The sequence below is a fragment of the Haliotis asinina genome, chromosome 12 (genome assembly GCF_037392515.1).
Source record: "Haliotis asinina isolate JCU_RB_2024 chromosome 12, JCU_Hal_asi_v2, whole genome shotgun sequence".
NCBI lineage: Eukaryota > Metazoa > Mollusca > Gastropoda > Lepetellida > Haliotidae > Haliotis > Haliotis asinina.
In genome coordinates this window covers 41,827,165-41,843,229 of record NC_090291.1, presented here as the reverse complement: position 1 = coordinate 41,843,229, position 16,065 = coordinate 41,827,165, and the positions used below count along the sequence as shown (strand labels likewise).

At 40.1% G+C, this 16,065-nt stretch overlaps 1 protein-coding gene across 4 annotated transcripts in view; it reads left to right on the top strand.

Annotated features, from left to right (window-relative positions):
* LOC137258515 (acyloxyacyl hydrolase-like) overlaps nt 1–16,065 on the top strand; it is a 34,749-nt gene that overhangs the window by 8,267 nt on the left and 10,417 nt on the right. For 2 of the 4 annotated variants that reach the window (XM_067796215.1, XM_067796216.1), the window contains exons 3-15: nt 1,172–1,271; nt 2,041–2,094; nt 2,635–2,702; nt 3,154–3,214; nt 4,081–4,151; nt 4,565–4,613; nt 5,117–5,260; nt 6,255–6,324; nt 6,693–6,809; nt 8,702–8,738; nt 10,915–10,989; nt 12,071–12,146; nt 13,533–13,688. In XM_067796215.1, the coding sequence (XP_067652316.1) occupies nt 1,172–1,271; nt 2,041–2,094; nt 2,635–2,702; nt 3,154–3,214; nt 4,081–4,151; nt 4,565–4,613; nt 5,117–5,260; nt 6,255–6,324; nt 6,693–6,809; nt 8,702–8,738; nt 10,915–10,989; nt 12,071–12,146; nt 13,533–13,688 (1,078 nt within the window). Of the gene's footprint in view, nt 1–1,171; nt 1,272–2,040; nt 2,095–2,634; nt 2,703–3,153; nt 3,215–4,080; nt 4,152–4,564; nt 4,614–5,116; nt 5,261–6,254; nt 6,325–6,692; nt 6,810–8,701; nt 8,739–8,780; nt 8,818–10,914; nt 10,990–12,070; nt 12,147–13,532; nt 13,689–16,065 lie in introns of all 4 variants that reach the window. The other 2 variants (XM_067796218.1, XM_067796217.1) reach the window with 1 other exon arrangement.

Below are 16,065 nucleotides of genomic sequence, written 5' to 3'. Positions count from 1 at the left end.
TAAAATGAATTAGTCTAAAAGTTCTGGCCACAGTTTTCTCGAAACAAACTTAAATTTTTACTCAAATCTCAAATTGAGTTTCACAATTTGAAACAACTGAATTTTTAGCTCAACTGCATTTTTGAAACATAAAAGCCGAAACAACTCAAGTAATCAATCCACCAAACTCAAACTGTCCCCATAGTTTGAGTTTTATGTCAACTTCAGTTCATTCTGTGAAATGCGTTTTCTCAATTTTGAGTAAATCGAGAAATCGAGGCGTGGATTGGTTATCGCACTAAGTTCCGCAACGGGACGGAACCCAGTAAACAGGATACGAGACTGCCCTGTATAGAATGCTTTGACTTCAGCGCCAGGGACCCGGGTTCGGTTCTCTAGATATGTGGAATCCATTTCTTACTGCCCCCACCGTGATATTGCTGCAATATTGCTGAAAGCAGTGTAAATTCATATTCACTAACTCATGATAAGTTTGATAGTTTTATCATACAATCATTCTTTAAGTCTCGTTTGTGACTAAAACGGGGACTGGATGGTTAAACTCAGTGTCTTGGCTGACTGTGTGGCTTCGTGCACCAGTGGCGAAGACCCGTATAAACAGGGGCACTTTTCCCATGGATAGTGTCCAATGAATTTCTGATCTTTCTATCCTTATATTAGATTTGATAATATGCTCTTTATTGCCTTTTGACTATATCTCCCTTGATTCGGAATCTTTAAATTCCAGCCCCCGAGAAATGTTTGTCTCATTCTATCCACTCACGCTCTGAGATTCGCTTCCACGGCCTTTGGCGTCGTGGTGTCTAACCCTTTAAGTCACGTGGTGTGGTCAAACACGATTGGTTAAGAGCTGAGTGACGTGTCCAGCAATCTGAAACTTCCGTAATCCACTTTTGAAAGTGGATGTGTTACCCCCAGTATACTACTTTTGCAAATAATAGTATGATATAAATCTCCACACTCGAAACAAACCAAAACTACCAATAAAACTAAAACACCCATCTCATCACCCAAAAATAAAGAATAAAAACAGCTGTAGAACATTCTAAGATATTTCGAGGATTAAAATTTGAATCTCATTGTTTAAGTACAAAACTGATTGTAAATCTACCTTCTAGTACCAGTAGTGTTGTAACATCACGATGTTGTAAGAGGTAGTTGTCTGTTGCAGCATCACCCACGAGGAGAACGCCGACACCATCTGCCACGCCCTTCCCTTCTGCTACACCGAACCGGGCCATCAGCGCTGCCAGGCATACCCCTCACCATCGGTAACAACACTGGGGTTCAGTAACCATAAGAACTAGCAATTCAGCGCTATAAATCTTCCAAATATTTTATAGCCTTCTAAAACCCGGGTCAATCCAGGAAGACAAGTGACAAGACAAGTGACAAGTTTATTTGCATTTGAGGCGCCATGGCCCATAGTGCTAGGATACCGGGACATCATGTATTGCGCTAAATATAATGGTCTACAATACAGAACTACTCAACAGGAAGCATTTCTTCGAGGAAACAATGCTATCTATCTTCTTCGGTTGAACAGAATGTGTTGGTGACATTAATGAAATAAAATTTATTTTAGGGTGGGCCATTCAATGGTTTACAATGAAATCGTTAGGTACAAAAAAGAACCGGATACATTGTCCTCTCATGTCCGTTTGATAAAAAGAGACTCCACACGGACACAAGCGGCCCATGTATGCAATCGTCAAACTTATCAGTATATGTTCACTGAAATATGTACTGTGATATTGGCGTTCAACACTAAATTACATAATTACTTGAACTTCAGGTCTGTAAAGAATACCGGGGCCCACTGGCATAAAGTGATCTCAGGCTAGCTAGTTACGGTCTCTGAGATTTCAGGGTCTCTGAGATCTCAGGGAGATTCAGGACCTGGAGAAGACTTGGCAAGGACTGTCTGTAATGACTATCTCTCTGTCAATGATATAAACATATTAAAAGAAGGAAACATAATTATACTCCACACACAGTACTGTTGTTTGACAATGAACGCTATTTTACTGTATTTTTCAGACCGGATTTGAGTTTGCTGTGCGCAAGCGCCGAGAAGTCATGAGACAGCATGGAGTAAGTCACATGTCTCACATCACTTGCTAGACACCATTTCAGAGACAAATCCACTTTTTATAATTGTGTTACTGGAACATGTGTTTGTGATAATTGGTCCCACACTCTACGAGCTACAAACAGCGAGAACAAGCCTGAATTTTGTTGAGGTCATCGTTCGTCCGGAGTATTGTTGAGTGATTAACTGATTAAGAGAGTGGGTTTTACGTCACTTTTAGCCACATTCCACCAATATCACGGCGGGGTGCCACAGAAATGGGCTTCAAACATTACAACCAAGTGGGGAATCGAACCCGGACCGTCGGCGGAACGAGTGAACGCTTTGATCATCAGGCTACCCCACCGCCCGAGTATCGTTGAGTCCAGTCCTAGCCAAATATACCTATAGTTGTCGATCGTGAAAGTAAGCACGGCTTAGCTATATATATTCTGTAGCCACTTGACAATGGTCGGGTAGACAGGAGAGGGTCTGTGTATGACGCGATGTCCGGTCTACACTGGACAGGTCGATAATGAAACTCAATAATTACTATATTGCAGATCACTCTTGAAAAAGCCGACATCTGCAACCTTCCCGGAATTAAGGAAATCTGCGAATACATAGACAAGTATGAACTAATATAATTTATAGTCCTTAGGTCGCTTAATGGCCGTAAAAATTATAGTCAACTACTTGTAGCTGTATTTTAGTCCTGGTTCATCGTAATTCATAGAGGTGCATTTATCAACATTTACAGGTTAAACAGTTCTTTTTTTAACCTTTTTTACGAAACTAACGATATGATACATCCTGATACTGTGTTAATAGCTGATGCCTTGGTTGTCAGGGTCGGTGTTAGGGTCGATTCAATTTCAGAACAAATTTGTTCGTAAAGAAGTTTTATACTCCAATGTGATTTTGTTGGTAATGAAGTCGTCCGTATTTAATTTTTGTTTTCTAGACAAGGAATGGACAGTGTGCAACAGAGGAAATGTATATAGGTTTTGCTTTACAAGGACGCACACATGTGAAATTTACATGTATTTCATAAACCGACAACATCATTATGTATATTGCAGCATCTTCGACAGCCACGAACCCGGTGTGGATATAGACAAAGACGGCTTCAGCACAGTAGAGGTGGGCGATCACGTTGTGTTACATCGAATTGTTTAGCATATCACACTTACGCATTTCCAGTGAGTGAGTTAGTGAGTTTAGTTTTACGCCGCACTCAGCAATATTTCTATATGGCGGTGGCCTGTAAATAATCGAGCCTGGACCAGACAATCTGGTGACCAACAACATGAGCATCGATCTAGGCAACTTGGAACCGATGACATGTGTCAACCAAGTCAGCGAGCCTGACCACCCGATCCCGTTAGTCGCCTCTTACGACAAGCATAGTCGCCTTTTATGGCAAGCATGGGTTGCTGAAGGCTTGTTCTACACCGGAACCTTCACGGGTCAATATTCATTTTCAATTCTTCTTTGAAAAGCATATAATTATCACAAAATTGAATATTTAGTTGGTGTTGGGAATCTTAAAGATATCTGTGTGTTTATGATTACGTCCACACTAAAATCATACGGATTAACGTATGTCCAGATAGATAATTCATGGAAGATGTCATACTACACATGAAGCCTTTACAGTGATTGTCCGTAATAAGGGTTTTTTGTGATTAACGGGGTGTTGACTAACGGAGGCCTCATGCACTGTTTAAACCGGTCTGACTTCGACGCATCTCTCTGCTCAGCACGATAGATACTTGCGTTTGAATATGAATACTTACATACATTAACCAATTTAACTGACAAGCTTCTCTGCTTAAATTTGCTAAATCCCACGGCACCGCCAGCCCAATGACGAAACAAACACGGAATGGTAGTGAATGGTGTTATGTTAATTACTGTGCATTTTTCACGTGAGTACATGTACTTTGTTCAGGTGGGCAATTTGCATATTCAGTTTTCACACTCAGTGTCCATTCTGTTGATTACAGACACTGCGAGGCACGTCATGGAGAGGTCGTGACTGTGACGACGGTAACGGCGACAAACACCCTGGCGCCAGGTAAGTCCCCGAAGATTAAGAGTGAACACAACCGCGCATATTAAGATTCAAATTATTCATTTAATTTGGGGATGGGGAATACATACTGCGTACGTGACACAAAGTTGGAACTAACGTTGCAGTTTATGCAGAGGTCTTTGATGTTATTATGAAATTCTGGCTTTCTTAAACGATAATATTTTCATTTTGCAATAATTGACAAAACGTAGCAACTTAGGACTTATGTAATATATACTTTTTAAAATAAATTTACCTAGCTTTGCGCTTCGTCATGAGAGACCGACCATGTGTATCATTATAATCAGCGAGTGGCGTTCATCAGGATGTCTGTCACTTGTTTGTCTGACCCAGACTTGTGAATATTGTGATTAACAATCAAACTAACAAACAATTGAAACATTTTTCTTCTGCAGGCCAGTTATGAACGACATCGCCGATGATTCCAACTGCAACGGCATTTACGTGAGTAGAACATACATACTTCCTATCTTCATCACTATACTGGGAGACTGATACTGGACGTTTACTGTGACATCTTATTGATAAAGCGTTTATACGAGGAAGCGTATACTATCAATGTATTACATGTTCACCTATGCCAGTACAGTAGGCTGCTACCCGTGAAGAGGTTATAAATGATCCTCTGCAACCCATGCTTGTCGTAAGAGGCGACAGACAGGACCGAGCGATCAGGTTCGCGGACTTGGTTGACCCGTGTCATTGTATCCCATTTGCGTAGACAGATGCTCATGATGTTGATCACTGGATTGTATGACCAGTCTCGATTATTTACAGACCACCGCAATGCAGCTGGAATATTGCTGAGCGCGGTTAAACAAACAAACAAACGAACGAACGAACGAACGAACGCACGAACAAACAAACAAACAAACAAACAAACAAACAAACAAACAAACAAACAAACAAACAAACAAAAATCAACTGACTTACCCGTCCTATTCCAGGGCTCAGATCCCACGACTGGCAAGACGTACGAAGAGGTGATGTGTGTGGGTACGGAGCAGAGGGGCATTGCTGTACTGGGGGACTCCATCAGCGCCCACTTCCATCTTCCAGAGGAGTGGATGGACGCCCGCAAACTCTCCATTGTACGTGGTCAAAACCTTGAGCGAGAATATTACAGTCATACAGCGGCTTCTTGAACAAACAATCGTCTAATTTCGGCCCCAGTAAATCTCATTCCGGACTCAACACATTCGAGACATTTGGGTTTTACGTCCCCTTTAGCAGTATTCCAGCAATATCACGGCGGCAGACACGAAATGTGCTTCACACATTATACCCATGTGGGGAATCGAAACCCGGTCTGCAGCGTGACGAGCGAACGCCTTAGCCACTAGGCTACCCAGCCGCCCTTCTCCGACCTCAAACATGTTTGAGTTGATACAAATGTCTCCATGGTGATTGAGTTGGGTTTTACACCGTTTTTAGCAACATTCCAACAGTATGGGCTATCGGACTTCTATAACCTCTAAACTGACCCACTAGGTTTTTTATTTTGGACTACGTGGACGCTGCTTTTAGAAATACAGTACTAATATCACAGTGATAAATGTCACAAATTATGCCTCGAGGGTAAACCAAGTGTTTTTTTATTGATCTTTTGCCAATGTACAATGTACAAAATACACACATTATGTATAACAGCTTCTTTATTACGAAAGCGCGACGTTTCAATACAAGTTCTTGTACCCTTGTCAAGCAGATATTAGTATGTTGTTCAGGACAATAGGACAACGGTACAAGGGTATCGAAACATCACACTCTCGTAACAAACAAATTGCTATTCTTAAAGTGCGTCTATCTGGTACTTTCCAGCTACTAAAACATAACTCTAAGAAGAATGTACAATGCACGCTCACATACATTGCTCACAGTTCACTTATTTCATGTTCTCGTCAATTTAGTGATTGACATCATGAACAAGATCTGTCACCATAAGGGCTACCGAGATCCGGAATCCACATAAGGAGGGACCTTCCTACGATGCTACTATGTAGTATCATCAAATACAGCTGTAGCATAACGTAGAACAATAATATCTCCAGACTGTAATCAGTGTTGGTACGTTAATATTCTCAGGAGGTTTTCAAGCACCTGCCCTTCATCTTGGAGAACGAGGTAGACTGGCCACAGATGTCCTCGGGCACAGGTAGGATATACGAGCCACAATTTTGCTTCCAAATTTTAGAATACTGTATATCAGTTTGAGGAATGTTTTCTTCATCTTGTGGGCTTTGTCGTTATTTATTTTCAATTTTGATTTAGCTGTGGTCCAATCATCATAGGCATTTGCAGAGTTATATGCCTTGGGCATACCAGGAATCTATGATCATGTCTTCAAAACCTGGTGAGTCCCAATTATGTTTTTGCACCACAATCGAGTCGAGGATGTCACGGTATAATCTGCATTACTTCGGGCTTTCTCCACCATCAAGCAGACACGCCGTTATAGAATGACCAAGGCAGCGTTATAACCAGCTCACCCACTCACTGGTATTTTCGCCTTAATTTTTCAAGGTCATGGAAACAACAGTTGGCCGGAAGTAATCCAAGGTCCAATCGACTCGTTATATCTGAGACTGGCTGCCAGGAACCGATGTAACCATAGAGATTACCAAAATATCGCTGTCAATGGTAAGTCCTGACTTTAAAAATCATGCCCGGATTTTAGTAGTGATCTCAGCACGAACACGGATTTTACGAACGCTTACAAATTGATTCCTCAAGGGACAAAACTCTTACTTGCATCCACGTCCGTGACTTCAGTGAACGGCATGGCATATTGCATTGTTAGATTTGACAAATTGTAAAAAAAAAACCGACGTTTACAACGATGTTCTTTTCTTTTCTTTGTTTTCATCCTTAACGTGGTGTTTCATAAAAGATGTTTGCGAATAATCCCACTGAAGAAAGGAGACATCAGATTTGAAAGCAAACGGGGTTTATATTTCTAGATGTATAATTGGAACGAATCCATAATGCAGATAGAAAGTGGTCAGATTTAACGTATCTGGGGTTTCACTTTCCTAGTAAAGTACAATCCGGGATTCGAACCCTGAATCTCAGATCCAGTCACCTACTCACCATCGCACAAAGTCATACATCACATATACTGGGAATAGGTACCTAAAAGCAGCTAGAAATATATGGAATGAGCGAAATTAGATGCATGTAATCTGCTTTAGCGTTATAACGAGGTTGTGATGAATTGCATCTGTACGTATCCTATCTACGCGTTAAGGAAATTAAGTGAGATTTGAGGAAATGAAATATCACTGTTTTAATCAGTGAAACTTAAAATGTAAACCGAATACCGCTCCTGGAAACACCCCAAGTACATGCCGCAGCTAACCAAGAACATAGTCATCGTCTCTGGCGCCTACGAGTTGTGAAAATCAAAGATGTATATTCTATATATAACAAATCCATTGACATATCCCCCGCCCTCTCCCCCATACCCCCACAAAACAACCCTAAAACCAACAAAATAAAAGAAAGATTGAAATAAAGAAGACAGAAGATGGTAATATGATCGCACCAGTCTACAACACAAAACTCTACAGTGAGTAATGGCATAAATGTCTTTTGCCAGTATTCCCTCGCACTTCCTTCGCTTTGGTGCAAAACATATTTTCATGTCAAAATAAAATATCGCCAACATCAATGGTACACTCCAATTTCCTCACTAGGTTGTGCTCTCAGATTTCCAACGCCATACTTAATAATTACTCACGTGAAGTATGTTTTATTCAACATTTTAAGCGCAACTCGTGGTACATCAGACCCTTCTTCTTCTCCATTACCCTTGCCAGCTTCCGGTTCAAGGCTGTGAAGGAACAAGTTATTATCATTCCGTATGGAATACATAAAGAGTTACCCCCCCTACTTCATACACCCACTACGCCATAAGTGTGTTTATTGTAGAATAAATGTTACAAAAGATCTAACAATAACGCTGATACATCCAACAGAATCATGATAAAATTAGGCAATATGGTATATCTTTATAATTTCTGCTTATTCTTGTTCCTTCACCCCGTTGAGCCGGAAGCTGGCATGAGTAATGGAGGCGAAGCACGAACTGAATACCACGAGTGGCGCTTAAAATTTTGAATCAAACATATTTAATTATTTAATATAGGGTTGGAAATCGGAGAGCATAACCTAGTGAGGATATGGGAGTGTACCCTTGATGGTGGCGATATTTTATTTTGACATGAAAAATACTTTTTGAACCGAAGCGTGGAAAGTGAGTTGCCAACCTTTGCTCGCTTCGCTCGCGTTTGCGCTACATTTTGCCTGTGGTTAAAAAATCTTGACAAACATAAACCATTTAATACACTGAGATTAACGTGTTCTTATGTTTTTATTTAAAATGCAATGTCTTCAAAATTCTTCAGTCTTTACTCTTTGGGTCATTTAATTCGTTGCTTCTGCATCATGTATCACTCACAAGCGTGTTACAAATGATCTCTAGATAAAGCATGCTACTGCGAAGACTATCTTTGATTTCGCTTCAATTTCAGGAGCTAGATCTGGTAAGATGATCGACATTGAGAAAAGGTAACAGTTTTAATTATTTGCCATATATTCATGTATTTCCAGGTGCAGACTCTAACGGCATGCTCGGTATTCAGAAAAGGTGATACTGTAACCTCCACATCACATACAACAACAACAACAAAAACAACTACTACTACTACTACTACTACTACTACTACTACTACTACTACTACTACTACTACTACTACTACTACTACCCCGTAGAAGAATAGGCCTTCAGCAACCTATGCTTGCCACAGAGGCGACTACGCTTGTCGTAAGAGGCGACTAACGGGACCGGGCGTTCAGACTCGCTGACTTGGTTGATACATGTCATCAGTTCCTGATTGCGCAGATCGATGCTCATGTTGTTGGTCACAGGATTGTCTGGTCCAGACTCGATTATTTACAGTCTGCCGCGGTATTGCTGGAATATTGCTGAGTGCAGCGTAAAATTAAACTCATTCATTCACTCACTCACTCACTACTACTGCTACTACTAAAGAAATATCGGAAATAGAAAGTAACTGTTTTGTCCTGTTACTCTGTATCCCTAAAATGTACACAATTGCAAATACCATATGTCGAAATAACTCACATCGGTCTAACTTAGCGTTTTGAGAGATACGTAATTGGATCACCAGAAAGAAAACCCCAAACAAACAAAAACAAACAAAAACAAACAAACAAACACAGAACGAAACAAACAGGCAAAACAAAACACCCCCCCCCAAAAAAAAACCCAACAAAACAAACAAAAAAAACAAACAAACAAACCACAAAACAAAACAAAACAAAAACATGTTTACTTGTAAAATCGTATAATCTTGCCATACTTGCTTCATTGTGCGTGGCAAATAGGCAAATATGACGACAGACCGTCGACTCACATGGTATGAAATGCATCCGCTAGGCACTAGGGGTCATCTCAAAGTTATTTTATTTGATTTCTTATGTGTGTTGAATGTGTCTCATCTATTGATTAACATCTTACGTGTCTTTCTTTCATACGATTTATGTTGAGATACGTAAAAGAGTATGGTACCCATAGACAATTTTAAATCAGCCATCGTTCAACTTATTAAATGTCTCAAAATACGTAATTGGCATGACCACCCGAAGGTCGACAGGACAGGATATCATTTGTAAATTGTTATGACATACCGTTTACGTCCCCAGTTTAACTACTCCCCTAAAGGATTATCTTATCTTTTCTGATTTCCCTATCCCCAGCACGATCCCAACCACCATTTACAACACCTGTCCTTTTTTGCTTTTGAGACGACCCCTCGTACCTGTTTCTTTTTATAGCTGATTCCATGGTAGCTACATCCTTAATGATTTCAGTGTTAAAGTTATTATTTTTACGCCAGCCATCGTTTACAATGACACTGAGTCAAATTTCAATATTGACATTTAGAAAGTGCCATTTTGTAATACATTATCGTCGCATACTAATTTGCATAAAACCATGGTCTGTTCCTAATTAGTAGCTCTGGACCAAGAAAGAGCACATTGCTTATCTTCATCTCTGCACTAATATCTCCTCAAAAAAGTCCCTTTTTATGTTTTTTTTTCTACTGAGGCGAATTTAGAATTTAGTATAACAGTTAGTTCCACACTTTCACATCACTACATAAACTGAACAGACAAATGTGAAAACTACTACTACGTAAACTGAACAGACAAATGTGAAAACAACTACTACTACTACTACTACTACTACTACTACTACTACTACTACTACTGTGCAGTAATGACTTTAAAATTAACAATGTCATATTCTTTATACAAAATACTAGTTCCATGTTTTTTTCATTGAAAATACAGTGTCTGAAAAATGCTTCTTCATTTTTTGCCCTTGAATAATTCGTTACTTCCTTTACTATCCCATTCACAAGTGGATTTTAAATAATCTCTAGAAAAAGGCTTGCTACCACGTAGTCTTTGCTTCATTTTCAGGAGCTACATGTGGTAAGATGATCAGACTGACTTTAAACGTGATTATTCATTCTGTTCTCAAAATCTTTGACCAGCTCCCCATCAATTTTTCCCTACCTGCCTGTCCTCCTGCCTGTAGCGCAAATGGACTTGCCCAGTATGGAGAATATGACCTGTCTTATGCTGGTGTGCGAAGCTCGCTTCGCTCGGGTTTCCCATAGTCTGTCGTCATTGCAGAGTACCTGTATATTTTCAGCCTGTCACGTGACCCAGCTAAGGACCAGCCTCTCCTGACACTGTACGCCCTCGTTGGCAACGATGTCTGCAATGGGTACGTATCAATGACGTATTCAGTACGTATGTGTTTAAAACGTATCCGTGACGTTTGTAGTAGGTATGCATCGATGAAATACACATGGCAGGCATCGATAAGAAATATTGGGAATATTTGTCCAGGACGTATGGACTGGTATGCATCAGTGGCGAGTATGAGGAGTGACCCCAAAATAGCCGGCGTAACTCTATTCTCGATGTCCGATATTTAAAAAGCTTCCATTGTATTTTGAAAGAATCATTAGCAAAGCCATATCCAAAATTTGACGTATGTGGGTGATGTGTTGAACGAAATAAGAGTCATCTTGATACATTTGGGTTCATCACTTTCACAAATGATTTGTTGTTTCAAATTGCTTTTTCATGCACCTCCGTATCTAATTATGATTCTAGCGGACTTCTAAATATCTCAAACACACAAAATGATTCTTGCATATTTTGTTTCCTAGAGGCTGTTATGCAATTAATACAGATTTTGCGTTTTGGGTGGGTACCAAGAAAAAAGGTGATGATCGTTAGGCTGGGACGTAGCAAAACCCAGCTTGTTTGAGGTTGACAGATGATACATGTATGTATAAAAATAGCTCCTAAATACAGTCTCTTGGGTATCATTTTCCAGATGAGACCGACTACTTTGGGGTCGCCCCTGGTTCAGTGATTATTTATCAGTGATACTGATAATAGGTATTTCCCTACGACGAATACCGTGGGTTTGTATCAGTGACAAATAGGGGGTAAACACCCACCCACTGATGGTAGTCATTGTTCACAAATAGTGTTTAACCGTCTCACAAATCGTCTTCAACCCGTTGACCCCAGTGTTAGACTGTATTTCACAAAGACTTTGACTGAAGTTGTCATATTTGACACGCCACACGTTTGCTGTGTTTAAACTTTACATTTGTTAATATTTTTACTCATCTGCCAATATAAGAAATGTTAAATCTGCAATGTTTTTAATTTTTATTTTATGGGTGCTGTGAATTTTCAGTGAGACATCTGAAACGTACTGGACCCGACGTCCTGTTACATGTACTTTGAAATAACATTCTTGAAGACTTTTATGTTTTCCAATCCAGTCACGAGGACACGTTCGCCGACATGACAACGCCAGCGCAGATGCGTAACAACACCATGACGACTCTTAGATACTTGGTGCGAGAGTCCACATCCTTCACTACCCAGCGCTTTAAGCCGTCTTTACATGATATTTATAGTACTTTGTGTCCGTTCCTGACGGAAGTGAGGCGGCGCTGGGGTAGCCTAACAGTTGAAGCGTCCGCTCGTCATGCTGTGAGCCCGGGTTCGACTCCCCATATGGGTACAATGTGTGAAACCTATGTTTGTTGTACCTCCATATTGATGGAATATTTCTAAAAGCGGCGTAAAACATCACTCACTCGTTCCTTAAGCTTGGATTGGAGGCTGACGCGAATGAGACGAAACTATAAATAACCGTCCAATCAAATTACAGGAAACCATAAATAACAGTCCAATCAAATTGTAGACAGAAATTATGTGGGAAGTTGCTGGTAAGAGGGATTCAACGTCACTCCAACCGAAGATATGATCACAAACAGGGGCAAGGTATCTACCATCTAAATCAAGTGAGAATATACTGGGTCCATAAAGAAGCTTTGTTTTAAGTTTAGGTAGTGTTGTAAAGCTTCTTTGATACTGCAGTATTTAACAACTGCAGAATATATTTTAGAAAGGTGATCTTTGCAGTGGGGTTCCAACCCAATTTTCTTCCCACACAGGTTACTTGTCATATCTTCCTACGAACCTCTGTTCTAATACGGCCATATCTCATAAATTCCCTTAGCGGCAAAAAAGGCAGTAGATTTATCTCCCCTTTTTGTCCAGTCAGAACACGTGTTACATCGACTTAGATTCAACTTGACAAATGCAAGCAATGTGAAGAAACAAAAATGACATGACTGAGTTCTGTCTAGAAGAAACATATGAGTATCGCGATCGGGAAGAGGTTCTAGTTTTCACGATGCATCCGGAAATTACCGAGATCTTGCGAACGATCACTTTTGAAACAAGGTCGCTGACTGCACTACTAAATTACTACTGATTACCTCCAATCACGAGTCTTGAACACTCGCACCATGAAAGGGTCTCGTATTAGAACAGAGGTTACGTAGGAAGATGTGACAAGTAACCACTGTTGGAAGAGAAAGTTCCAACCCAAGACTGTCCAATTTTTGTCGACTACCTATTCTCGAAACTCACGAAAACTATAAATTCATAAGAGCTTAGGTTAGATATTTATTGATTTGAGCACGTCATCATATTTGACGTTTTAATCACACACTGAAAGGGCGACTGATTAGCCTGGTGGTTGTCATATTCGCTTAGTTACGACTAAAACATGGGGTTTGAATCCCATCGTTGGTACAGTATGGGGAGGCTGTGTTGGGAACAGTGGAAATGACATCATTATTGCCAAATAGGAATTACTTCATGGAACATTCCTATATGAACATTCATGAGTTGAATATATTATTTTAAACTGGTCATGTTAAATTGCAGGACAAAGTTTTGCCGATGAACAGTCACGTGCTTCTCATCGGTTTGGCTGATGCCCGAATCCTCTACAACAGCCTCCACAACCGCATACACCCTCTGGGACGTTACCGCAACGACTTCACCTACTCCATGTTGTACGATTACCTCAACTGCCTTGACGTGAGTGCACTTTGGGAGATTGTTTTGTCAACAGGCTCATGCATCATGATGAATGAATAAAGTGGACCGTCTCGTCGAGCACTCAACATCTATATATAGTAGTACTGGCTAATCCAAGGCGTGACTCCGTAGTCCGTGTTTGATTTTCAAAGCTTGAAATTATCTCTTCGAGTTTTCAGAAACTAACATGTTTCGTTTTAACGATTTAAGTCTCAACTGACGCGTATATACTGTTTTCGAACATTGTGTTATTTTGACGATGATGTCGATATCTGTGGTTTAGATGATGATGATGATGATGATGATGATGGTGGTGGTGGTGGTCCGCTACATGTTATCACATCCTATCCAAATGGTACCCGTGTATATCCGCGTTAGAAATGGTCTTCAGCAAACCATGCTTGTCGTAACGGGATCGGGTAGTCAGGGACGCTGACACGCTAGACATTCCCAATCGCGTAGATCGATGCTCATGCTGTTGATCACTGGAATGTCTGTTCGAGACTCTATTATTTACACAACGCGGCCATATAGCTGGAATATTTATGAGAGTGTCGTTTAACAACAAAAGAAGAAACTGTCTTAATGAGCAATGCATTTATATGTCATGAATAACGATAACTGTGTTTTAATTATGTTCGATTTTTGGTTGTATGTGACCTATAATGGCGTTTGTTTTTTTGTTCATGTCATCACTCACTGGTTTCCTGGTTACAATCGATGATCGATTACCTAAGTCTAAGGTAGCCTTAGTGCAGTGTTAAAGAATGTAAGTTAAGGTTTACCTCAGTAAAGGTTGCTTTGTGAAAGGAGCCCCAGGAATATTGTTGACGCAGTATGAGAACATCATTTACAAACAATTTCAGTCAATATCGCTGGTGAGGGTCTATCTGTATGAACACTTGTTTTCAATTCCTATTATACATGTACAGTGTTGCTGCTCTTTTCTGTGGGGGAAACACTTGTCGTTGTTTATGCAGTCGCGCGTTGCTCTAAACATCCATTTCAATCTCCTCCACCTGGGTTGAATTACTCGCCATGCTGGAATGTGACTAATCTCTACTCCAATTCACTCAGACTTGTTTTAAGAAGGAAGAGATTAAGCTTGTAACGATTCTGTATTATTCTTCTGACTGAAAGATTGCGTTGTTTTACAGTTCAATCTTTTGTAACAGTTCTGATTCTTTCTTTGATTTACACGTATTTCGTAGGTAACAGGGCGGTGGGGTAGCCTAGTGGTTAAAGCGTTCGTGCGTCACGCCGAAGACTCGGGTTCGATTCCTCACATGGGTACAATGTGTGAGACCCATTTTCTGGTGTTCCCCGCCGTGATATCGCTGGAATATTACTAAAAGCGATGTAAAACCAAACTCAATCACTCACTCGTAGGTAACATGAGAGACCATAGTATATGGTCTGTGGTAACATTACATGCAGTTCCTGTGCAGGACTGGGTCAGACCTGTGAAGGCCAGTTCTGGGGTCCCCAGTCCATAAAGTGCTAAAATATTGCTAACATCAATGCAGCGCTGAACACAGTTTGAAATATTGTTTGACTCATGTTTGACTACAAAATAAATAATCGGATATAAGTGATCTAGTATACGCAACAGGGTACTTGTGCTGTTTGCATTTACGAGCGCCATTTACGTTTGAAACAGTAAAACGTAAAAGTAACAAAACTGATCCATGTTTATGACACTTTAAGTCCCAGTTTTATATAAGCCCCATGACGTAGCGCTGTGACTGAAAATAGTCTTTTTGACAACAAGATAAATGATACAATTTAGATATGAGTGATTAAAATAAAAACAGAATGCTTGTGTGGTGTTTTCGTTTACGAGCACATTTACGTTTAAATGACTACAGTCTAAACGTAGTCAAATTGATCTGTTATCACATAACCGTTAAGTTCTAGTTTTATATAAACCTGATCATGCTCTGAAACTGACGTTCATTTATTAGTGACAGTTATCATAATAACTGAAATAGTATTTTTATGTGAGCGAACTGATATATGTAGTCCAGTTTTAACACGTTACATTGCTTGATTTATGACCACAAACCACATGACTTAGCATAACATCACTGCCACAGGCTAATTTGCATATCACGTGACCGGACATTTCTCTTGTTTGAAAACAAATGCGCACATTCATTAATATGCAGAGACTGGCATAAGGCAAGCGATTCGACGAAGTTTTCATAATGTTTTACACCGTTACGTAAATATTTTTCTACAGCTGCGTCAGTAAGGTTTATGACAATACATATTTATATTTCAAACTGGCTGCACCGTTTGCTATCGATTAGACTTCAATGACAGCACGTAATAGAGTAGAATCGGATTAAATGACCGTAACAACGTGATTAGAATG